Source organism: Melitaea cinxia, chromosome 13, assembly GCF_905220565.1.
Source record: "Melitaea cinxia chromosome 13, ilMelCinx1.1, whole genome shotgun sequence".
Lineage (NCBI taxonomy): Eukaryota > Metazoa > Arthropoda > Insecta > Lepidoptera > Nymphalidae > Melitaea > Melitaea cinxia.
The window spans coordinates 3,866,775-3,893,696 of NC_059406.1; the positions used below are offsets into that span (position 1 = coordinate 3,866,775).

General features: G+C 32.8%; 1 protein-coding gene across 1 annotated transcript in view; it reads left to right on the forward strand.

The window, feature by feature from the left end:
- The first annotated feature begins 3,145 nt into the window (after positions 1-3,145).
- The window catches only part of LOC123658872 (acetylcholine receptor subunit alpha-like 2), a 38,063-nt gene continuing 14,286 nt past the window's right edge, over positions 3,146-26,922 (forward strand). The window contains exons 1-4 of the mRNA XM_045594161.1: positions 3,146-3,188; positions 10,776-10,912; positions 25,765-25,809; positions 26,252-26,361. Coding sequence (XP_045450117.1) covers positions 3,146-3,188; positions 10,776-10,912; positions 25,765-25,809; positions 26,252-26,361 — 335 coding nt within the window. The remainder of the gene's footprint in view (positions 3,189-10,775; positions 10,913-25,764; positions 25,810-26,251; positions 26,362-26,922) is intronic.

The window sequence follows — 26,922 nt, forward strand, 5'->3', positions numbered from 1 at the left end:
TTTAATTACATAAATGGTCATGTTGACTGTTCGTGATCTTGCAATAATTTGTATAATGCCTATCAGCGAAAATTAAATGTAAAATCAGCATGATCGAATAGTCAAGCAAATAAACCCTTAACTTTTTATACTATTACGTAATTATATGCTAGAACATAACTATTACTTTAGTTATATGATTACTTATCAATAAAGAATGTTACGGTAGAGTTAAATCGCGTTTTTAAAGCTGCATACGATATAATGCGAGTCAAAAATCTGATGCTTTTGATTTTCTCGTAAACAAATTAATACAGCGCAGTGAGCTGCGTTTTAGTATGTCATGCGTATTTTATTTGTGTTGAACCACAATAGTACGCATATGAACTGTAACTATAGCATTTCATTTAAATGATGCTTCTCTGATTTTATTTACAAAATCCAAAACTTTAATCTGATTGAAAATTCCAATGCGGCCATCTTCTATAGAGAATTAAAGAAAACCAACCACCAAACTCTTTACGATAAATAAAATGATAACATCATTCACAGTCGAGGTCAGGATAACACAAAAACTACAAGTCAGATCTCGCTCAAATTTATTCGAGATCATAAAACAAGACGGCATTGGAATAAAAAGATAATCATCAAAATCAGTGAACCCGGTGAAAAGTTACGAGGAAAAACGCATAAAAATTAAAAAAAAAAAAAAAACACATTTGAATTAAGGATTTCCAAATTTGAATTCGTTTAAAAAAGGATGCAATGACGCAAAAAATAGAATGCGTTTCTTATTTCCTAAGCCTATCGGATTCAAACAAACTACCGTATCTTCTTTTAATATTAGTATAGTTACATAAAGGTAAAATAATTTATAGTGTGACATGTCCAAATTGATAAGTTAGTTGTTGTCAGTCAATTTTAACGCATTTTAAAAAATAAACGAGACAATTTTCGACTATTTAGCGTGTGTTATAACTGAATTTTATTGAATATTCACACCGTGATAGCCTTTTGTCACAATTTTTTTAGTATATTTTCGGAAATTAAAAAGGAATGTAAATCAATATATACACTCGCGTGCAACTGAATCGACTCAAGCCGTATATTGGTATAAAAGTTCGATTTTTAGAAAAATGGCTTAGCCGATTTTCTTGTTCTTTTTTTTTGTTTGAAAGCCTAATCTTTTCTCTTAAAAAATGCTATCATAATGAGAAAAATCGGTTGAGTATTTATTGATAAAATTTAATTTGACAGAAATGCATAAAAAATGAAGAAAAATGAAAACAACAACATAATGAATAAAAAAATTATTTTTGATAGAAGTAAAGAAAATTAAATTTTTCAATACTTTGTATTGCCTCCCCTAGCTTTGATAACGGCTTGCATGCGATTTTTCATTGATTTTATCACTTTTTTGATAAAATCTTGGTATCGTAATCCATTCTTCCTTTAGCGTAGTTTTGAGCTCGACGATGCTTGATGGAGCCGTATCTCTAGCTCGCACCCTCTGTTTGAGCTCATCCCATAAATGCTCAATGCAATTCAGATCAGGACTGAGGGTTGGCCACATCATCGTCTCAATATGCACCTCTTAAAGAAACTGGCGAGTAACACTTGCTGTATGACACCGAGCATTATCATGCATCAATAGAAAATCTCCCCCTATGTGCCCTGCATAAGGTACAACATGATCAAGAGGAATGTTTTCCACGTACTTTTGAGCTGTTAGACCACCACTCCGACCACCACCAGGCACGAAAACAAGCTCGGTCTTCCCTTCATATGAAATTCCAGCCCACGTCGTGACTGAACCACCGCCATATGATACTGTTTCAGCAAAACAGCATTGCGAGAACTGTTCCCTTGGACGCCTGTATACTCGGTCTCTTCTGTCATTGCCATGGAGACACATTCTGCTCTCATCAGTGAACAGGATGGAGCTCCATTGCTCAATAGTCCAATTGAGGTGTTCACAATCAAATTAAAGTCGGGCTTGACGGTGACCTGCGGTCAGTTTCGGGCCTCTGGCTGGCCGTTTAGGAGTTAAATTGAATTTCTTCAGCTGTCTTCTAATTGGCCACTGACTGACAGCCACTCTTCGAACCCTTCTGAGCTCCTGTTGCACATCAACGCCCGCGAGATAACGATTTCTCAACGAAGTTGAGACAATGGAGCGGTCGTCCGTCTCAGATGTGCTCCGGTGTCTATTGGTTTGTGGTCTCCGAACGAAGCCACCGGTCTCTTGAAACCTTCTGTATACTCATGAAACAGCTGATTGGCTCATGTTAAGTTTACGAGCGACTTGCCTTTGATTATGGCCCGCTTGCAACAAACCTACAACTTAGACCGCCGCTTCTGAGATAGTGTCCATTGGATCGCGGTTAAAATACTGGGAGCTTAAGGAGATGTGTACCTGTCAACGTCTGACGAGTGGTTGATAAGAAATATGGATCACGTGAGCTCTTATACATGATTTAGTCTCGCAACTCATGGGTACCGCAACGGGTAATTTCTGTAACGCTCATGTTTGACCGTATTTATTTAGAAAGTTTTTTCATTGTTTATTTGAAAATGGCTATATTTATGAAAAAAAATATATGTCTTTGGAATAAAAAAAACTTTTACAAAAATCGGATAAGCCATTTTCCGAAAAATCAAACTTATATACCAATATACGGCTTGAGTCGATTCAGTTGCACGCGAGTGTATTTAAAAGGTAAGTGATTTTTTGCATTTACATTTGGACTGATAGTGGTTCCTAAAATTAAATTCTAGAATAATATAACTACAGTTCATTCAGACTTTAAAGATCTCACTCTGCATCTTATCAAGAAGTAGAATTATACTTACTATACGAAGATTTCCACAGAGGATTGTATGAGGATTATATATTTTTCACCACTAAACACCAAATTAATCTTTGAAAACACACACACACACACACACACACACTTCAGCCTATCGCAGTCCATTGCTGGACATAGGCCTCCCCAAGTTCGCGCCAGACATCCCGGTCTTCCGCAATCCTCATCCAGCCTACACCGGCAATCTTACGTAGATCGTCGGTACAACGGGCCGGAGGACGTCCCACACTGCATTTGCCAAGACGCGGTCTCCACTCTAGGACCCGTCTACTCCAACGGCCATCGGTCCTGCGACAGAGATGACCAGCCCACTGCCACTTCAACTTGCTAATTCTGTGGGCTATGTCGGTTACTTTCGTTCTCTCACGGATATTCACATTTCTAATCCTATCTTTGAGAGAAACCCCAAGCATAGCCCGTTCCATTGCACGTTTAGGGACCCTAAACTTGTGGACCAGTCCCTTCGTCAGTGTCCAACGTCTCTTTGAAAACATTGCCTCAAAATTCAGCTACGCCAGCTGGTTTAGCTTAGACTCACAATACTAATAATATCCATAAAGTGTAAGAAAATCAGTTAGAAATACAAAAGCTAAAAATTTCATAAAGTGAAATTAAATATGAAAATCAGAAATATAAAAGCTAAAAATATAAATGAAAAACCTAAAAGTTCCCCGAAAATAGACGTGACAAAAATTCGTATTTAATTTTTAAAAAAAAATCATATTTATTCATATAACTATGCTGAGCAAAAAGTTCATCTAATAATGAAAATGTTCAAGTTAATAGCAAAGTAAATATACTTAATGTCATCTATTTTGTTCGACTTCGTTGTACGTTGTATATACTAACATTTTTTAGAGGAATTCAACCTCTACTGTTGGAAGGAATCACACATACACTAGAAAATGATTGGCATTCTGCACAAGTACATACATTAAGACTGTTCCATCCGAGTTCCATCTGAATTTTTTTTAGTTTTCTCTATCTATGAAAATTTTCTAAAGTTCCAATATAAATTATTTCATAGTAGTCTATTAGTACCGTGTATAAATCCATATGCATTTAGTAAAAAGCAGTTATTTTAATATTATAAACCAACACTCTAGTTTTATTTATTTGTATAGATTACTTCAGATTATTTTTTTACGAGAGTAATACTAATAAAAGTTATCAATATACAAACTGCTACCAATCGATATAGCTATTGTATAAAAATATACCCAACAAGTTGCTTGGAAATATTTCCAAAGTAGGCGACATTGTCACAAGACAGTCACTAAAGAGGCTGTAAATGAAATATATGAAAAAAAGTGTAATGGATTATTTTGAAGCAGCAAAATGAGAAATAATTTGGCAAACGTCATTCATTACATGAACAAAAACCCTCGCGAGACAGCCGGAACAAACTCGACGCAACAACACTCATTTCTCTGCATTTGCAAAATAAACTTTCGTACGCGCCAACGCTATTCAAAATATAAAAGAATAATAGTGGCGAAATTAATCGCTTACTTTACTTAATACGTTATTTTAGACTTTTGTAAATGAGTTTCGTGAAATTATTAAGGAAATCTATATAAGCAACAATAAATCGTCAAGTCGCGCATAGCATCCATATTACTGCACCAAATTTGGGTGTATTTTGTTTATCTTTGTTATGATCAAGACAAGGTATCACGATTCAGCCTGTAACGTTCCACTACCGGGTATAAGCCTTCTTCTCCGTGAAGTAGAAGGATCGAAGTTTTATCCACCACGCTGCAGGTTTGCATAACGAAAATCTTAAGCACATCAATATATTCACAAAAAAAAAATGGAGATAGAAATTTTACCAGATCATTTAGTTAATAAAAAATATACCGTTTAACTTTTAATGAGAAATTGGCACGACCCATGGTAAATGTTTGTATAGGTTCGGTCTTTGTACTGTGTGTGTTTCTGAACAAGGACACAGGATTTATTCAATTGATTATGAAACGTTTATTACTATTATTTACGTAATTATTACCATGTACTCGTAGATACCTTATAGGGTCGTAGAGTATATTTTGTTTCATATATCCTTTTCAATAAGCCTTTGACACGGTTATTTAATTACACCTTAATATTTCAAAACACGTTCTTACTGACATAATATTATATAATAATTTTGTTTGAATGAGATTCCTTTTTTTAGTTCAATTTCAGGTAACTAATGATTTTATAATATTTAAATATATTTTAAGTTGTTCGTGTATTATTATTAATTGATATTTCTATAAGATGAAAGAGTAAAAATAAAGTTATTGAAATAAAAATTATTTCAGAATAATTTTACACAATAAAATACAATACACAAATAAATCAAATAGAACGTTTTCTGTAATTAATATGATTATATATATATATATATATATATATATATATATATATATATATATATATATATATATATCAATTATTTTTGGCAGAAAACGATCCCAAATGTTATTTTTATCTCTCTACAAGTACACTCTAATAAACAAAATCAATTCATTTCATAAGCTTAAAAGATATAAAAACATAGAAAGCATAACCTAATTCATTTAAAATTAAATATTTTTATAAATAAATAAACAAGTATTCGATTAGTAATTAAATTTCTTTAAAACCAACAAACCTAACCTACTTAGCCTGTATAATTATCTTAGCGTGTTGAAAGTAATAATTATCTCTAGCCTCCAAATAGCACAGCCTAGTTCAGTCTATATAATTCAAAACGCGTGGGGGGAGCAACTGCAATGCAGTCAGTTAGCAAATAAACTTTACGAATGTACCTTTAATTTGCTTACGATCTCTCGGAATAGTATTATTAGGAATTGAGATCAATGTCTATTAGTTCCTTTGATACTAATAGCTGGATGCTAATAAGCATAGTGTTATAAGCAATAGTATTGTAATTAAGTCAATATGGCTTGACAGCCACATTGACTTTAGTAGTTAGCATTAGTTTCGGTTTTTTAGTTTTAGAATTTTTTTTTGCTTAGTTGAAGAGTTTTAACATTTTAAAATTAAATTACAGATTAAAAAAAATATTTGTTTTCTTTTAATATGACTCTACTGAGAAATAAATTAAGAAATAGAACATAAAGATAAAACTCACAGGCGAGTGATAAGACAAAAAACTGTCAACCAATTTGACATTGTTTTAATAATATTTTGGCATTCTATATATGTTGTACAATTTTATCTTACAAAAGGAATTTTGTTCCAAGTAGCAAGCAATATTTGAGTTCAGTGCTATAGGAGATTCAGAATAAATAAATCAATGAATAGGTAAAGGATAAGAAATAACATGAGTAAAAATTAAATAAAAATTTACCCATTCATACTTTGTATCTGAGTTTGAAATGACAGTATTTTAGAAAATCGCATTCAATTTTCTTTTTGTTTTTTATTCAAAAAGAAAAAAAAAGTGTATTCAATAAATTTGATTCAATCTACAGGCTCCAGCGTAGAGTTAGAGTACGTAGAGTACGTAGTACGAGTAAGTAAGACGACATCACAGTATAATTTGACACACTTCACACTTCAGCCTATCGCAGTCCACTGGTGGACATAGGCCTCCCCGAATTCGCGCCATAAACCCCGGTTTTCCGCAATCCTCATCCAGTACAATTTTAACAACTACAATACCCAATTTATGTAAAATTTGAAATTGTATTCTTGATTAACTAACAATAAAACGTATGACCTATAAAGGTGGGTAATATGATACAGTTACTTAACCTTACTTAAGCAGTTTTTACTAGATGAGAAAGGTCACGTTAATTTCTGAATTCCCTAACAGATTTTAATACGATCTGAGGATTAGACTATCTTTTATAAATAAACTATATCACATTTCCTTTCTACAGTTTTAATTTTACGAACTATTAGCGCAAGACTATTTTATCACTTTTACGAACTATTAGCGAAAGACGCGCGAAATTATAAAAGGTATCTTAATGTCATTCTTATTAATTCTGCAGCTTACCTTTGAACAGTTTTCATTTAAATAATAATAAATTATCTGAAGTTTCCATGGCGGTCTAAAGTTGAATACGCAAAAGCTTAATAATCAAGATATTTCATTCTAAGGTTATTTGACGATCATAAATACAATTATAAGCTATAGAATTTATTATTCTTATACAAAAGGTATTGTATTAAATTCTTATCGTATAAAGGTTATTTATGGATTGGTACTTAACTTTAACATTGCAATAAAATTGAGATGAATGAGTAATAATTTTACAACGATAAAACCGCAACATAATGCCATAAAATAAAAAGATTACCTGTTTACAAAACAGAATACTGAAACTAGTAATTTGAAATTTGATTATATATCAATCAATATTATATTTATTTTCTCTTTTAATCGTAAATGCACCTTTTAAGTTAAAAATTTGTGAAAATTAAATTAAAATAATAGAAATTTCGATGAATATACTATCCAAGAAAATTTAATATACATCGTAAATTATATAAGAAACCTCGTACATATTTTATATTATCGTACACATAGGGTCTTAGTTTAGTCTTTAATCCGACATCAAAATTCACAAGGAATTCTGGAGTCCTAATCTAAATTTAAGAATTATTTGATTGATATGACATATTCCTGACTTGCTCCCCCGGTTCCCCCTGTTCCCCATGAATACGCTGATGCAATTTAAAATAAAAATGGAAGACCTCTAAAAAAATGACGACCATTGTTTATAATTTTGTTTTTGTGTATGTTTTTTATATGTTTTTTTATATGGAACAGCCCCGGCTGGGGTAGTACTATATATTTATTAGTATAATTATAATAAAAGCACATTAAAAACAGTTTTAAGCAGTAATGTGTTTCTGTTGTTAAGTGAGGTGACCAGAACTCCTGGGGCGATTGGAGATAAGGTCGGCAACGCGCTTGCAATGCTTCTGGTGTTATACACGTATATAACCCACGGTAATCTCTTACCATCAGGTGAGCCGTACGCTTTTTTACCGACCTAGTTGTATAAAAAAATATAAAATAATAAAAATGTTTTTACTATTGTGCGCTAATTTTTTTTGGAAAGAATAATTCTTTTACTAAGGCGTACCCAAAAAATAAACAACTAAACACAATACTTGTATTTTTTGCAAACAAAGAAACAAAACGGTAGGCGAAAAATTAGTAAATATCCTTTATCAGAGATAGCTACGATTAGTACTCGATCGACTAAGATTGGTAGGTCTCGATTTAATTTAAATGGGACCACATGACAAGCACATAAAAATTTGCTTTCTATTAATTTGTTGATTTATGAGTCAACACACAAAAACAATCAAATTGAGAAATTCTTACTTTATTTTTTATTTTATTTTTTTTTATTATGTGATATATCCACAGGCTTATTATGCCCGTGCTTTTGTTATTCCATATATTATTATTTATTTTTTTTAACATGCATCGGTACTTCACCGCAATTTTAGAATCTAGAAGCCTTAATAACTAGACTTAAAATTTCAAATTTCTAAAAGTCGACGCGAGTCCACTGACCAAGACATTCTTCCTTTATTAAAGTCGGTTAAAAACGACAACCTTACACAACCCTACAATTGTTAAATTAAAGATTTACACTACTTCGCAAAATTATATTACTTCCAAAAGCTATGAAAATTAAATGAAAGAGATAAAAGAAATAATAAATTATGAAATTACCGTGTTTACACTAAATCTATTAAATAACAAGAGATTCACGTATTAGCGACTTATAAAAATTGGTCGTTACGGTCTTCATAAAATTAAATTTTATGCACTGTTATAACAGCGCTTTGAGCTCCAGAATTGGCTGTATAATGACAAAAACAAATATATTATCTGTTGCTTTATAAAGACAATTTTTTGACTATTTGAAAAGGCACAAAATATTAAGCGGAGTCAAAAATATTAATTCGACTTTCGCTGTCCTCTTTGACAGCGTCGAAAACCTATTATCAAAAACTGCTGTATTCTCTGAACTACTGCAGGGCAAAAATAGTTCTTGTTCCTTCTGAAACAATTAATTAAATTAAACTGAATTGCTCTGAGAGTTTTTATGTTACTGTGTTACGTAACTCTAAATGCCTCATTAAGGGACAAGTCTTTTCTCCTATTAAGAAGAATTTCCACCTTAAATTTTCTTCTCTGATTGGCTTTCTGTACCGCCCTTTGTACCTAATGAATATATTGTTGATATTTTTTTTTCTTTGCTATGTATTATTTCTGTTTGTGGTATACAATAAAGTGTATTGTAATGTTATATTTTGTTATCTGTCATTAATAAACTAAAAAGTTCGTTTCTGTTACAGCTATGGTGATAAATTACAATCCACAAAGAAACATTTCTCAACTAAAGTTAATAAAATTTCGGAATCAAATGCCCTAAATGTAAAGAAGAAACTTAATACAGTCAACTAACACTCGGCCGAGTCAATAACGGGGGGTTGAGAATGAAACAAAAAAAATCGTAACGACAATCCAAGATTTGAAAAAAGACCGAAACTTTTTCGTTTAAGTTTGTAACCTCCGCTTTTTATGTTAGTATTACCGTCAAACCTTTTGCTGCTACGATTCAGAAAGGGACTTAAGTTTCTCGTTCGCTCCGTATTTTTATAGAAAACTATAAAATTCCCAATTTCGAGGGCGGCTGGTTTCTATAATACCTGCTTGTTAGGTCCGCTGCGATAATATACGTTTACCGTTTTTGATTATATGTTATCACGAGTCGCGCGTGTAAAATGACTTTTTTCAGCTTTTTTAAAACAAAAAGTTGCCGAAGTGCCAGGTGCAATTAACGGAGACCGTAATTTTTTTCAAAATTTCGAATTTAAAATTTGGCAGAAATATAGATTTAAAAAAAATTAAAACTAAAAAACTGAATAATTATAAATTAAATTCAAGTCTATTCGAACATGGTAAATACAAGAGTTTATATTTTTGATCTTAAAAATTATTTTTGTATACAAAACTCTTGTTTTTGAGAAAAAAAATTATACGTTATTAATATTGTTGAAATTAAAAAAGTTAACTAATTTAGCAAAGCACGCCATAAGCCAAATTACGAGATTACTCTAGTTAAAAATTACTAACTCCCGTGAAGAACCAAAAGAAGACCGAGTAAAATTAATAGCTGATTATGACATGTTACGCCATCTATTGACATGCGTAATCCATGTTGTAATGAATGAAGTAACACGCATGCGTATTGAGATTGATCCGACCGGCGTTTACTTAAACAACGTGGTAATTGAAAAAATGTTATTTTAAAATATACAAAACATTATAATTAAATTAAAAACACATAAGGGTTCCTTCAAACCCAAAATTGGTAACTTTCGTAATTCTTTTGGAATTATTATTTAACGAAAATGTTATTTAACGCAAAAATAGTAATTTGTTATAACATTGACATCATAATTTATAATAATTATTTAAAATAATAAAATTTTAATCTACTTTCCGTTTATAATTAATCAATGATAAACATATATAAATGCAGTAAACGAAAGCGAAATGGCTGAATTCACATAACTTCAAAGTCCATAGTAAAATAATAAAAGCAACTTTTGTATTGGTCATTAGAACATTGTTTTATTTAGTCTAATAATATTCAACGCGGAGTTTGCGCAGAGGCTCTTTAGTTGCTACAATTTCCCGCCAGTAGAGGCGCCACTGTCGCCCAAGCGTGTCGGGCGTAGCTGTCAAATTTTCTAAAAAAATACGATTTACAGCATCTTATTTATAAAACAAAGCCAAAGTATTAGAAAATTAAAAATGGGGAATATGGTATTTAAATCTGTGCTTAACATTAATATATTTTAAATTATAATTTATAACCTTAAGCAGTGTTATGGAAGTTAAGATGTTGAGACGTGGCACGTTTGTTGCATTCTTTATTTTAGTAATTTGTGGTATTAGCATCGCAAATCCAGATGCGAAAAGACTGTACGATGATCTTTTGAGTAATTACAATAGATTAATCCGACCTGTTGACAAGAACAATAACACTGTGCTGGTAAAATTGGGTCTTCGGCTTTCACAACTCATTGATTTGGTAAGTTATAATAATTTATATTAGAATAACAAAAAATTAATTCAGTTTATAGATATAAAAATAAAATATTAAAAAAAATATGGTAATTATGAAACTTCGCGATTCGCTTCGCTTCTAATACGCCAGCGTGCGTTGGTAATTAGCCGTAATCATAAAATCATCGCGACAAGAATAAAAGTCTACAAAGAAGATTATTTTAAAAAATAAAGCACAGTTTCCTTTGAGACGTGCAAACAAAAAACTAAATGTTTTCAACATGTTATGTTTCAATGTTCCTTAAAAACCAAAATGTTCTCAACAAGAAATATGAATTTTTAAGCCGTAGTATATGGTTGTGTTTAAGATGACGGAATAAAAACTTCTTTCATAAGGGTAAGGAAAGTAGTTTGAAGTCTTAACTAGTTTGATAACATAATATTAACTCTAAGAATATTTTACTCATCATATGTAATGTGTAATTTTAAATATATTGAAAACAGAAAATGTTAATTGCAAAGCGGAAAGGCTGTTCATTTCGATTATTCGCGATTAAGTTTGAGCTACCGAACTCTTACTATTAAATGAGTTTTTCTTACTTAGTAAATTATACTTCGACGTAATTTTGAAATAATTTTTTGTTCATATTTTAAATATTTTCTTATTATAATTTTATTTTAAAAAATTAGCTCGGCAAACAACCTTCATTCCTCAAAACCCTGTATGATACTCTACTCTACTGCACTCTAATTCAAATAGACTTTGATTCCGATACATTCATAAATCATATTTCTAGCACAAGCAAAGGACTTAACATAGAATTAAAAATCTGAGAAGGAATAAGAAGACTTTTACAATTATAAAAGTAATAGACAAAAAACAAAACAATTGCAACAAACACAGGAAGGCGTACAAAGGCGATCTTATCGCAAGAAGAGCGATTCCTTCCAGACAAGCTTTTGTTATAGGCACGGCATAGTAAAAGCGCTTAAGCTTATATAAATTAAACATAATAAGCATTGCTTCCTATTTAAAAGAAATATTTGTATTTGTACAAGTTTTGGAACATCCGTGTCTCTAAAATACACTTAACCAACCGTGTTGAAAAAAAATATTTGTAAAAAAATACATTTTGGAATCTTTTGGCACAGGAATAGGGTTACTGCTTTAATAGAAAGGCTCCAGCCTACCAATCTTGTAATATGATTGTAAGATAAAGTAAGAAAATATAATAAAAATATCCACCAATGCCATCGCAAAAATGAAAAATTTGTACAAAGATTCCATAATTAGTTTTCCATAAATAGTTACTTTTGTATATCATACGTTTATATATATGTTAGTAAAACATCTTACATTATAAAAAAATGCTTTAATGAGCACCCCAAACGACTGGAAGGACATGGGAGTTGGCACATAATAAAGGCAGGACAAAGTATCATAAGATAACAATAAATTCAAAATTAATATATGTATAACTAGCTGACCCCACAAAAATCATTTTGCCATATATGTTATTATCCCGTCGTTTCGGAGGAGTATGGTAACTAATGCTGTGACACGAGAATTTTATATATGAGATATATACATATGTACTAGCTGCCCGGACAGACTTCTTTCTGTCAACAGTTAATAGTAAAAATTTAATTTATCCACACAATTTTAGTTTTTTTTTTTGTATTATAACCTTCCGTGGGTCTTAAGGAACATACAAAAAATAAATAAGCCGAATCAGTCGAGCCATTCTCGAGTTATGCGCCTAGCAACATTCATTTTTATTTATGTAGATAGATGAGTTGGTACTAACAATGGTCTTATCCATCTCTTTAAAAAAGAGTATATTTAAATAAATACAATTATATGCAGTTGTTAATAAGTTCCCTGCTCAAACCCATCGAAACAAAAATGAATGTAAAAGAAATGTAAAGACTGAGTTGGAAAATGTACGATCGAAAAAAAATTCTTCTTTGAAAAAAACTTTTTCTTTTACGATACGAGTAATGTTAAAACATAAGTAGGGTTTCATTACAGCCTATACAGTCCACTACTGGACATAGGCCTCCGCAAGTTTACGTCAAAAATAACGTGAACTCATGTGTTTTGCCCATAGGGTTTGTTTTTCATTTTTTCAATATCAGTTTTTACACAAACGTCTTAAGCAAAAGCTAATATTATCAAATATATCCGTAACGGTAAAAATATTTCAATCCAATTTGAACTCCATTAGACGCCACAGAATAAAGAACATCTTCTGCAAGGTTGAGGTACTTCCCCAGGCGGGCTGCTCAAAATATTGATCATCATATCCTGCTGGGCTCTACTTCAAGAAAATATGTCACGATTAGTCTCTGCATACCATGTTCGCTCAAAATATCTTTAAAGTCCTTTCCATCACCAATTCTCGTAAAATTCCGTCACCAATTTCCACGAGCATCTTTTATGTTATCTCGCAGGTCATTCATCTGTCTTACAAGTATTACTGATACTAGTTATATTTTTGTGTCTATTCAGTTCTCAACGGCAGTCTAAATCATACTTTATACGCTTTAGCCTGTAATATCCCACTACTGGGCATAGGCCTCTTTCCCCGTGTAGGAGAAGGAGCTTAATCCACTACGCTACTCCAATGCGGGTTGACGGATATATTCCCTACTATGAGTAACGATCTGTTACATCCCTGTACTGTAGGGATTAATAACGAGTAAGTGCTTCATCAGCACCTTTAACTCCATAGATTTATCCCATAGTAAAGTTCAAGCTCAGTTCGGATCTGATCGCGGAACCATTAACACTTGCCGAATTTCTCACGTCTAAGTTGTCCTACATTAATTATATTGTAAATTAATTAGTGTTAATAAATAAATTCTTTTTTAAAAAGATTTTAATTTTTCCAATGATAACATTTGGTGGCAGCGGTGGGATACCGAAAACATTCCATAGTGCCTAATAAATAAGGATCCCAATAAAATAAAAACGTGCAAGTGAGTGAGTGAGTGTCTAAATCCAGAAGTTCCCGATCCGAACTCAACCCAAGGTCATAGCATTGGCCATTCTAAACCGGAAAAATCCCGGTATCCTGAATCACGAAGAGAGTCCATTGTGCAGCAAGCGGTATCTAGCTGTTGAGGCATACACGCCTGACGCAGCTCTGTATCCAGCACCGACCTAATCAACGTGACATCCCGACGGCATCCGGACACCGAGTCCAGCTGTTAAACCCAGGTTCCAGTCAAATCAAAGATGAAGTGTGTGAAACTATTCCTGTGAGTCGAACTATTTCATTATATTTATCCAGTAATTATCGTGAACAATTTCCAGTGAAAAACCTTTTATATGTGTAGTCATAATTTACATGTTTATAGAAATATTAAGGCATCTTATAATTTAATTTGTTAATATTTATTAAATTGAAACCAAATTGTAATTCAATATAATTCAACGCAGTCATTCTTATCAATAATTTCTTATAACTATTATCGCATCCGTAGCGTATCGATTTCATTTGTATTATAATATCTTAGAATACTATACTACTCCTGTTTACAGGTTTCGTCTACTCTTAATTTTATTTTTCATATAGATATTTTTTTTTTTACATTCTTTTTTTTTTGTTTTGTTGTTTTGTTTTGTTCAAAATGTCGAAATCAGATTCCAAAAAGGAATTGAGAGAGACTCGAGTAGAAGAAGAAGAAATCCCATTAAATACTATATTAAAATTTATAAAACCTTTTACCGGTGACCGAGATAAACTTACTGCCTTTTTAAGGAATTGCGACAGCGCAATCTCCTTGGCATCTCCACGACAAGAAGATTTAATTCTAAAATACATCCTCAGTCAATTAGAGGGTAAAGCTGAAACAGCTTGTTCCATAAAAGACTTCGATTCCTGGGCATCTTTAAAAGAATTTCTTAAAACCCAATTCGGTGAGCGTAAACATTACGCCCACCTTCTCACAGAATTACAAGACTGTAGACAAGGCAATCTAGAAACTGTTAGCCAGTTCTCCCTTAGGGTAGAAACTTGTTTGCAGAAATTATTAACTGAGGTCACGGTTTCTAATTCTAAGAAAATGGAGCTAGCGGGTAGGTTAGCAGCTATGGAGGACCTTGCCCTTCATACTTTCACACTAGGTTTACATCCCCGCATTTCCAACCTAGTAAGGTGTAGAGACCCTAAGAATTTAAATGATGCTATAAACTGTGCCATATCGGAGGAGAAAATTCAACAGTTCTCTTCCCGCAATAATTTCAAACAAAAATCCAATGAAACAATCCCCAAAAGAAATGACTTTAATGACAGACCCCGATCAAATCATAATATTAATAATGCCAAAAATCAATATGCCCCTTCCCCTTCTAAAGAAGCGCCGTTTTGCAGGTATTGTAGGAAAATCGGTCATACCTTAGATAATTGTAGGCTCCGCGAATATAATAATAAAAAACATTCGAATGGACCTACTAGAACATTTACACCTTACCAATCAACTTCAAAAGCGAATGATTATAAACCAGGTCCCCGCATAAATTACGCAGAAAATGACGAAATTCAAGGTGAGTATGAAACGGATAAAAATTTAAACTAATTACTGCCCCGTATAAGTATCGCACGGGTCAGTCTCTTCCTATTAAAGTCGATACTCATGCCAAATCAAAGACCAATGGACAGGGTAACCAGCCCCAAACTCACGGTCATTCATTCAAAAAGACCAATGGACAGGGTAACCAGCCCCAAACTCACGGTCGTTCCTTCCAAAAGACCAATGGACAGGGTAACCAGCCCCAAACTCACGGTCATTCATTCAAAAAGACCAATGGACAGGGTAACCAGCCCCAAACTCACGGTCATTCCTTTAAAAAGACCAATGGACAGGGTAACCAGCCCCAAACTCACGGTCATTCCTTCAAAAAGACCAATGGACAGGGTAACCAGCCCCAAACTCACGGTCATTCCTTCAAAAAGACCCATGGACAGGGTACTCAGCCCCAAACTCGTGGTCTTTCTTCTACACAGGCCCATGGACAGGGTAGTCAGCCCCAAACTCGTGGTCTTTCTTCTACACAGGCCCATGGACAGGGTAGTCAGCCCCAAACTCGTGGTCTTTCTTCTACACAGGCCCATGGACAGGGTAGTCAGCCCCAAACTCGTGGTCTTTCTTCTACACAGGCCCATGGACAGGGTAGTCAGCCCCAAACTCGTGGCCTTCCATGTGAAAAAAATTCTCAAATTGAACAAATTTACGAAATTAATACCAAAAGAAAGTATTTACCTTACGTCGTAGTCCAAACATCTGCTAATAAAAATCCACTTACCTTTCTCGTAGACTCTGGAGCATCCCTTTGCATCTTAAAAAATGATTGCATAACCAATCCAACACAGCTATGTGATACCGATGTCAAAGTAAAAGGTATAGACTCAAAAGATGATAGTCCTATAAAAAGTTTAGGTTACCTTAATTTAGAACTACAATTCTCTCAAGATCTTCAAATAATACATAAATTCCATGTCTTTGATAGCATTAACTTACCTTATGACGGTATAATAGGCAATGACTTCTTCATACAAAATGCCTGTAGTATTAATTATGACTCAAAATCCCTTGAAATAAAAGATAATAATATTAAATTATCATTTAATGAACCTTCCTATACTATTATGCCTCGAACAGAAACAGTAATTGAATGCTCTGTTAAAAATCCTGAAATGAAAGAAGGGATAATACTTGACCAACACATTTCGGACTCATTGCTTGTATCTAATTGTATAGTAAAATTAAAAAACAATAATAGAATTAACCTAACAGTACTTAATGTATCAGATGAACCTATACATATAAATTCGAATTTATTATTCACATTATCCCCAATTGATTATACCGAATTAGGACATAGAAGACAAGGTCAAATAGGAACTAATAGTCTTAAAAGAAGCTTACAATTATTCCAACTCATTCAAACATCACACTTAAATACTGAAGAAATCGATAACCTAAAAGAAATTTGTAATCAATATGCCGATATATTCCATTTACCAGACGATGAACTGACCTCAACAGATGTCGTCCAACACGAAATTCAAACGACAACTTCGCAACCGATTAGTGTCAAATCATATAGATTTCCGGAAGTACACAAAGAAGAAGTAAAGTCTCAAATAACAAAAATGTTAAACCAAAACATTATCCGACCTTCAAAATCTCCATGGTCATCACCTATTTGGATTGTACCAAAGAAATTAGATTCATCTGGACAAAGAAAATGGAGGATTGTAATAGATTATAGAAAACTAAATGACATAACGATTGGAGAAAGTTATCCTATCCCTCAAATTAGTGAAATATTAGATCAATTAGGCCAAAGTAAATATTTTTCGACGCTACTTAGCGTCCGGGTTTCATCAAATAAATATGAATCCTAAAGATGCACCCAAAACAGCATTTAGTGTACCACAAGGTCATTTCGAATTTAATCGAATGCCCTTTGGTCTTAAAAATGCTCCTGCAACATTCCAGAGAACAATGAACACTGTCCTATCTGGGTTACAGGGTATACATTGTTTTGTGTACCTAGATGATATCGTTGTCTACTCTCACGACCTGTCTTCCCATATCGAGAAACTATATCTAATTTTCGAAAGATTAAGAAACTTTAACCTCAAACTACAACCCGATAAATGCGAGTTCCTTCGCAAAGAAGTCGCATACTTAGGTCACATAATTAGTGACAAGGGAGTTAAACCTAACCCCGATAAAATTAAAGCTGTCATGCAGTTCCCTGTACCGCAATGTCCTAAAGATATCAAGTCTTTCCTTGGCTTAGCTTCTTATTATCGTCGTTTTATTCCAGAGTTTTCAAAATATGCTAAATCATTAACAAATCTCCTCAAGAAAGATGTTCCTTTTAATTGGACAAATAGTCAACAATTAGTTTTTGAACAACTCAAAGAAAAACTAGTCACAGCTCCGATTCTTATATATCCAGATTTTACAAAACCGTTCCTTTTAACTTGTGATGCATCTAATTATGCCATCTCAGCCGTTCTCTCACAAGGCGATATAGGTAAAGATAGACCCATCGCTTACGCATCCCGAACATTAAATAAGGCAGAATGTAATTACAGTGTTACCGAAAAAGAATGTTTAGCAATCGTCTACGGCACAAAGACCTTCCGTCCCTATCTGTTTGGTCGTCGGTTTACGGTAATCACAGACCATAAGCCTCTGAATTGGCTTTTCAACTGCAAAGACCCCGGATCGAGGTTAGTACGTTGGCGTCTAAAATTAGAAGAATACGACTATGAAATTCAATATAAAAAGGGTAAAATGAATTCAAACGCAGATGCACTCTCGAGATATCCAGTTAACCCTGTACAAGAACAAAATGATCAAAATCCTACAGCTGATTCTAATAGACTTGAAAACTTACCTGAAACTATTGATTTACCTGACAGCCTTGATTTACCTGACAACCTTGACTTACCAGATGACTTTGTACTCCCTGAAGATTTAGAACTGCCGGAGGATTTTAATATTCCTACTCCGCCATCTGTCGATAGTAACGTTGGCAACGATGACACATACTCTAAATGCATGAAAACTTTAAATAATAGATTAATAAAATTTGATACTAAAATTGAAGAACATAACGAAAGTCTATTAAAAACAAAAATTAAACATGTAGTCATTCCTACTTCTATTGACCTCGACGAATCAAATCATTACGTTGCAGATATTATTGGTAACTTATCGGAATCCACAGAATTTCTATCTAAAGAAAGAACCCTACACTCATTTGTAACATTTCAGAAGGACAATACAAATTATTATTTATTATTCGTTAAAGTATACCATTATGAAAAGAATACTTATGAAGATATCTTTAAAAGCTTAATTAATCTAAAAACCGAATTTATTGCAAACAACGTTACAGAATTTAGTATAACAGATTTTCGCAATCCTTTTGATGTACATACATTTACAAAAATATATAACATAATTACGTACCTATTCCATAATACAAATATAATTATCCACATTTACAAAAATTCCATTATATATCCAGCGATGACTGAGATAAATAAAATCTTAAAAGAGAACCATGATATCCCTATCTCGGGTCATCTGGGTTCTAATAGAATGTTAAATAGAATCCAGGAACGATACTACTGGCGAAACATGCGCAGTGATGTCGAAAATTATGTCCGCAAATGTGAATTATGCCAAACTAATAAAGCCCTACGTAAAGTTAGCCGAGCTCCTATGCAGATTACAAGTACATCAACACAACCCTTTGAACGTGTCGCGCTAGATCTCGTTGGCCCTCTCCCGGAGGCCGGACCTTCTAAATATAAATTTATACTTACACTACAGGATGACCTTACAAAATATTCAGCTGCATATCCCTTACCAAACGCCACGGCTGAGGAATCTGCCGAGTGCCTTATCCACTTCATCTGCCAATTCGGCATACCGAAATCTATCTTAACAGACCAGGGTACAAACTTCACAGCTGAATTATTTAAACAAACGTGCACTTTTCTCAAAATTAAACAACTTTGGTCCAGTCCTTATCACCCACAAACTCAGGGTGCTCTTGAACGTAGTCACTCCACTCTAAAGGAGTATCTTAAGTCCTTTATAAATGAACACCAAGATAATTGGCCAAGGTATGTTTTCACTGCAATGCTCACGTATAACACTACAGTTCACTCAACAACAAATTTTACCCCATATGAATTAGTTTTTGGCCATAAACCCTTTATCCCGTCCTCTATTTACGATACTTCCTTAGAACCGACATATAATAGCTATGTACGTGTTCTACAACAACGTTTACAGCTTTCTAGAGAAAAGGCTCTAGGGAATATATTAAAATCAAAATCGATTTCCAAATCATATTATGACAAACGAACTAAGCCCATTAAGTATAAAATAGGCGATATGGTGTATGTAAAAAATCATTTACGGCTCCGTAAGGCCTTATCACCCATATGGAAAGGTCCCTTTAAAGTTGTCCGAATAAACGGAAACAACACATTGACGTTACTAATAAATCGTCGACACGTAAAGTATCATTACGATGAGCTCAAACTAGCGGAAACTAATTCCGAATAAACATATTTTATCATAAGATTTTATATTTTACATTTTATATTTTACATTTTATTTTTATTGAATTATATTGATACATTTCAAACTAATTGTTACTTAAGCGTAGATATAGTTATTTAGACGTAATATAGATAATAAATCTAGATTCTATCACATTCCAGAATTACCACGGTGATTAACTTCGTTGTCGCATCAAATATTATAGAACAGATAAACGAAAGTCCCGGAATCTATTTCGACTCAGCGGGTTCTATTAAAATCACGGATGATTACCTTCATGTATTAATTCCCATTGACATTAGTTACATAAAACCTCACATCGATAATATAAGAACCATCTTAGGAACCGCTAGATTCTTCTGTCAACAGAGTGGATATAACAATAATTCTAAATGTCATAATTATTTGTTACCCTTGGTGCCGCGTCTTGACAGTATTCTAAGAGATTATAGTGCTATATCACATTTGATTTCGGATAAAGATAAAAGATCTGCGTGGTTTGCTGGTATTGGGTCCGCATTTAAACAGATAATAGGAACAATGGATGAGAATGACGCAATCAGATACAATAATGCCATTCAAACTTTAGATGATAATAATAAAAAACTTGCTTCTCTTGTTAAGGATAAAATTCTGATGACAAATGCAGCCATAAATAATCATAACGAAACCTTAAAAGCTATTAAAATCAATGAAGCCCGTTTGAATAGCGCTATTGAATCCTTAAATATTGGTGTTAACGACCTATCCAATACAACATCAATACTATATGTAGAATCGAAGATGAACGAAATTTATAATGAGTTATCTTCTAGTTTATTTACTCTATCATTTAGAATCGAGAATGTCATCGACTCTATTATGTTTACTAAAAGCCACTCGATTCACCCATCTGTTATTACACCAACACAACTCTACGAAGAATTATCTCATAATGTTAAAAATTTAGATAATAATTTAGAATTACCTTTAAGTTTAAGTCTAAATAGTATACATTCTTTAATTAACTTAGCGCAGCTGTCATGCTACTACGTAAATAAGGAAATTGTGTTTGTAATTAAGATACCATTAGTTACTAGAATAGAATACAGTTTGTATAAAACTATACCTGTACCGATTCCACATGACAAAAACCATCCTTATTCCTATGCGATGGTGATTCCAAATTGTAATTACATAGCTATAAGTAGAGATAAGACAACATATATATATCTTAATGATTTAAGAGATTGTGTTAATATTATTAATGATATTCATATCTGTAACAAATTGAATGCGTATTCAGTTCAAAATATCCCTACTTGTGAAACAGAAATTTTATGTAATATGTTAGATAAATTACCTCAGCAGTGTAAAACTAAAATAATTCATGGAAAAATCGATATCTGGCAAGAACTAACTGGTAATAGATGGATATTTGTTGAGACCGATCCTATTAAACTCACTGTTGAATGTCAAGGGCAAATATCAGATTTTAAATTAATAGGTACTGGCATATTGAATTTACCGCCAAGCTGTAAAGCCTTCTGCAGAAATAAAGAATTTTCAACTAGAAATAACTTTAGTATAACTGTAAAACCTGTAACGTCAGATTTTAACTTAATTAATGACCCTTGCTGTGATGAAATGAAATTTAAATCTCAAGAACCAAAATTGAAACCAATAAAATTAATTGAGGCAAATTTGGAAAAACTTACAAATGTCGCAAATGAGCAATTTATGACAGATATCGATAAAATATTAAATGAGCCTAATCCACTTGTCAAATACGATTCACATTATCCTATACTTACATACTGTATAATTGTTTTAATTTTAATTTTTATATGTTTTAAAATTTACCAGAAATTTGGCAATTGTTTTAACTTTAAATCAAAAGATATTACAAATCTAGATACAACAATCGGTCCTAGTCAGGAAACAGAGGAAATACCAGTTCCAAGACTCAGGATAATTGCCTGAAACTTAGCATTAAAAATGTAAGTTTCCTCTTATCGGGGGGGCTGTTACATCCCTGTACTGTAGGGATTAATAACGAGTAAGTGCTTCATCAGCACCTTTAACTCCATAGATTTATCCCATAGTAAAGTTCAAGCTCAGTTCGGATCTGATCGCGGAACCATTAACACTTGCCGAATTTCTCACGTCTAAGTTGTCCTACATTAATTATATTGTAAATTAATTAGTGTTAATAAATAAATTCTTTTTTAAAAAGATTTTAATTTTTCCAATGATAACAGATCGCTATCAAGTGTACATGATAACAACCGGGACCCGACGGCTTAACGTGTTCTCCGCGGTACGGTGGGGAGACCCACAAGGACTGCACAAACACCCAGACCACGGCAAACACCTGTATGGCCAATACAAATGTTTGTCATGTGTGGGGATCGAACCCGCAACCGCCAGCGCAACAGGTACAATCCATGGCTGTAACCGTTGCGCCAACGCGGCGTCTAAATTATACTTTAATAAGGCATAAATATTGCCTATTTCCACTTCAGGCACACATTTTTCTACAACAATATCATCAAACCTTGAAAGTAAATACATATGTAGAAAAAATAATATTTAACAGACCTGCATTTCATCATGTTTCTATATACCGTAACAATTTCTACACAAAAGACTGCAAATTGTTTTGCTTCAACGCCGCTAACAGCTATCGAACTGAATCTCAACAAATACACAACACAAAACAGGCAATCTAAAATGTTATTGTTTGTGGGCGTTCTTCCAGATATGTTGAGCTCTGTCTAGTTCTCTCGACTTTATTTGGTTTTGCATCAACAACTAGAAATAACATATACTTAGACTAAGCTAGCGTGCTTCGCGATACAACAAGTTTGTGGCACGCTTTTTTAATTAGAATCGCATTGCGGTAAGTTTATCACAAGAATTTTTACAATATATCATACCACTATTCAAATACTGAAACTAAAACTGAGGTAGGGCACAACAGGAATTTCCTGCTCAAAATATGGAGCAGCCCAACTGGGGTAGTACCTCGACCTTACAGAAGATCACAGCAAAATAATACTGTTTTCAAGCAGTATTGTGTTCCTGTTGGTGAGTAAGGTGGCCAGAGCTCCTGGGGGGATTGGGGATTGGGTCGGCAACGCGCTTGCGATGCTTCTAGTGTTGCAGGTGTCTATAAGCTACGGTAACCGCTTACCATCAGGTGAGCCGTACGCTTGTTTGCCGACCTAGTGACATAAAAAAAATACTATTGTCACATATTTTGTGAAAAATCTGAGTGAATCCAGTCTCTGTGAATGCTGGCAGTCTCTTAAAACTAACGCTTTAAGTTGAATCAAGCGATGGACCAGCTTTTGCGGATGTAACATAAAAGCTTATTTATCGCCTCAATAATCTATTTATCTCTCTGATTTTCCTTACTAAATACAATTTTGAAGTAAATTACAAGCGATTAATGTCGTAAGTCGTTTATAGCTATAATCAAAAATATTTGGAAAATCCATAACTGCACGACTCCACGCAATTCCCCTTAATAACTTGTTTAGGAACTAATAATCGACCATACAACGATAATAAATTCGATTCGTTGTTTTAGTTCTTGCAGATAATCATAGATGGCTCTGATTATATATTATTATGATAGAAACGCTAAAATATTTACTGTAAAAAATTTAAGATTTTTTCAGCCTTCCTATGCATCAAGCTTCTAAATTATTAGTCTTGAAAAAAAACAGCTTATTTCGTCAAGTTGTTCTTGTATTATTTTACTATCATCAGTACATCCAAAACGGTGACGTCCAACATAATATTTTTATTCGATTATTTTTACTACAAAAATATTTAATAAACTAACTTCAAATGATTTTTAGTTTGATGTGTATTCTGCATAAAAGTGTGTATTTATAGCGTATTATTTCATTGTTATAAAAATAAAGAAGTTTAAGAATAAGCGCTTCCCGTATTTTTCATTTAGTGAGAGTAGAGGCGTGCAATCGATACATTATTATAATGGAGTAATGAGGTTTGTGGGTTTTGTACAAAATAGATGATTCGATTGAATTGATGTTCGGTTGTAGGAACATAATTAATCATTATTAATAATTAAACTCATAACCTCATGCACAAATGTTAAATTAACATTGTCTCTACGGTGACAAGAGGGTTGGATATTTTTCTGTCAGTTTATTGAAATTCTAATTTAACGGGGATATGTTGCTAGAATTCTAAACACCATTTCACATGGACATGATTTGTAAATAATTTATCTGCTTAGTTTATTATATTTAATATATATTTGTTTATTATATTGTATATATTATTATATTTTCATGAATAGGAAACATATTTCAACTGAGTTTTTTTAACTATATGTATAATAATTTGTTCACACACAGGAGCGTTACTACAACTATTTGACTGTCTAAATACTTTATGTACGTATTCAGATCCTAGAAAATAATATAAAAGGGTCCCTGTATTAACATTTAAATTACATTATAACTTAGTAGAGGTGTGGATTCCGCACGTAACTTCTTAACTGTTAGGTTACCCTGAGAATGTTAACTATGGACACAAAGGGAGGCACAAAGTGGAATACAAAATATTTACTATATACTTTCACTAGCTAACTTTATGTCATACATATTAAATAGGCCTCATATTTTACTTATAATATAATATTTTAATATTTTATCAAAGTTTTAACATTTATAAATACATAAGGATCTTTCATTATTCCTTACATATTTGTAAGTTTTGTTTAAGTGGTGACGTCATTCTAACCACTTAATTAACTTGACTTGTTAAGAAGAGTATTTAATACTACATATTAATTATGAGAAGGCTAGTGAAACTATCAGTCTTTGCGTAGCTTAAATTTACTACTAAAGAAATTAAATGTACGGTTATATAAGAAATTACTATATTTCTTAAGAAAATTAAACATACATACCAACAATTATACAATTATACTTTTGTTCTTGCCCAGAGTCATATAGCACGGAAAAGAAAAGAAACAAGCGTGCTTATTCCAAAAATTCCGATGTATATTCATGTTGCAGAATGTTACATAATTAAAATGTAATAAAAAGATTCTTCATCTAAGCCAGTTCCTGACTTAAGTTCCAAAGGGTACGTAATTGGAATGAGATGGACGCTTCAAATCCCTAGGCTCGTTGTTATTGCACAAACTAAGTCTTTCCTTTTCTTTACAAATATGGAACAAAATACACGAAAAACTTAAATTTGTTGATGGTGTAGTCAAATTCGGATTTGGAATTTTCCGTTTTTGCGTATGTAACTTTGTCAACCAAGGGTCATGATGTTTTATTACAAATATTACTTAAGCGCTTAAGTTTGTCTACGATAATAATGCCTTAAACAGCACTAATGTCAGCTTAATATAAATAATATTATGAACATTACATATAGTAAGTAAAAATGGTCATAATATTGTATAATACTATGTAGGAGTTTATCAATCGAGTATAGATAACCAAAACAACATATCTGAGACATGTCAAGGAATACATTTTTAGTAAAACTTTACTTTTTTACTTTTTGCTTCCGTTGCGCCACTTCTGATACATTCATTTTGATGTTGCTATAGAATTTCTTGGCAGATCCCCAAATCCAGTCGATCGATTGAGTTATACCGAGGAATAAAAACTAACCAACTGCAAGTCTGTAATACACGAAACAAGTGCAAAAATGAAACGTTTACTTGAAACTATTTATTTTTAGAGCAGAAGGTATGAAATTTGTAAATAAAAAAGTTTTTCTTGGTTTCAGAACCTGAAAGATCAAATTTTGACAACGAACGTGTGGCTTGAACATGTAAGTCCTTCGCATTTTTTTATTACCTGAACGTTTCAGAAAACTTGATATATTAACACATTATTTAACAAATTACTTTTCCAAAGTAATTTATCATTAAGAATATTACGCTTATGACTGCGAAGGCTCAAATTTAAATTTAGCGTGGGTTTTGATCTCGATACACCTTCTAGAAATGATTTATTTTTATTCAATAAACAGTTGTAGCGATGTCGTTACGAAGTCGTTTGGTATACACATAAATAAGCAATGCAGACGATGTCGAAGGCATCACTTACTTGTCAAATAAAACACATTAAAATGTTCAATATGACATCGTTAGGTCATCAATAGGCAACTGATTATAAGTGGAAAAATCTAGTGTACCTAATGCTAGTGTAATTTTCTCCCGCCTTTATTTATTATACTGAAAGGCTCCTTAATAATGGTAGAAACATTACAGGAATGGGAGGACCACAAATTTAAATGGGACCCTTTGGAATACGGCGGTGTGAAGGAACTTTATGTTCCCTCGGAGCACATTTGGCTTCCGGATATCGTTCTGTATAACAAGTAAGTGGATACAAAAAGCCTTTAGCGTTTTACTATATTTATGATCTCAAGGCGTTGCTTCTAGGTTTCTAAGTGAATGGAGGTTAGAAACCCTTTTTGACTCGGTGTTGTTTTTTTTTAAATATATTTTCATAAAAATGACATTTTCTTAATATTTGTAATCAGTTTAAAACAATATTTAAGACATTACATACATTTCTATTATAATAAATAAATATCTACACAATACACACACGGTCGTCTGTTCCTAAAGATAGCAACTTAATGCTTATGTTATAGGTAACAGCCCACTGCTATATAGCTACTTTTTTCGATAAACATACTTATAAATAATACATATATAAATATATAAATAAATGTTTATATTACATCCAGACTCGGGGTGGGAATCGAACCCACAACCCTCGGAGCAGAAAGCAGGGTCACTACAAACTGCGCCAATGGGCTAGTCAGTATTATCTGAATCTTTACATATTTGATTTTTGAAATATTGTCTAATAATGCGATTTTTTTCTGGTCTGTGTAAATTGTTGTTTGTGACATTGACATTTAAAACCTATT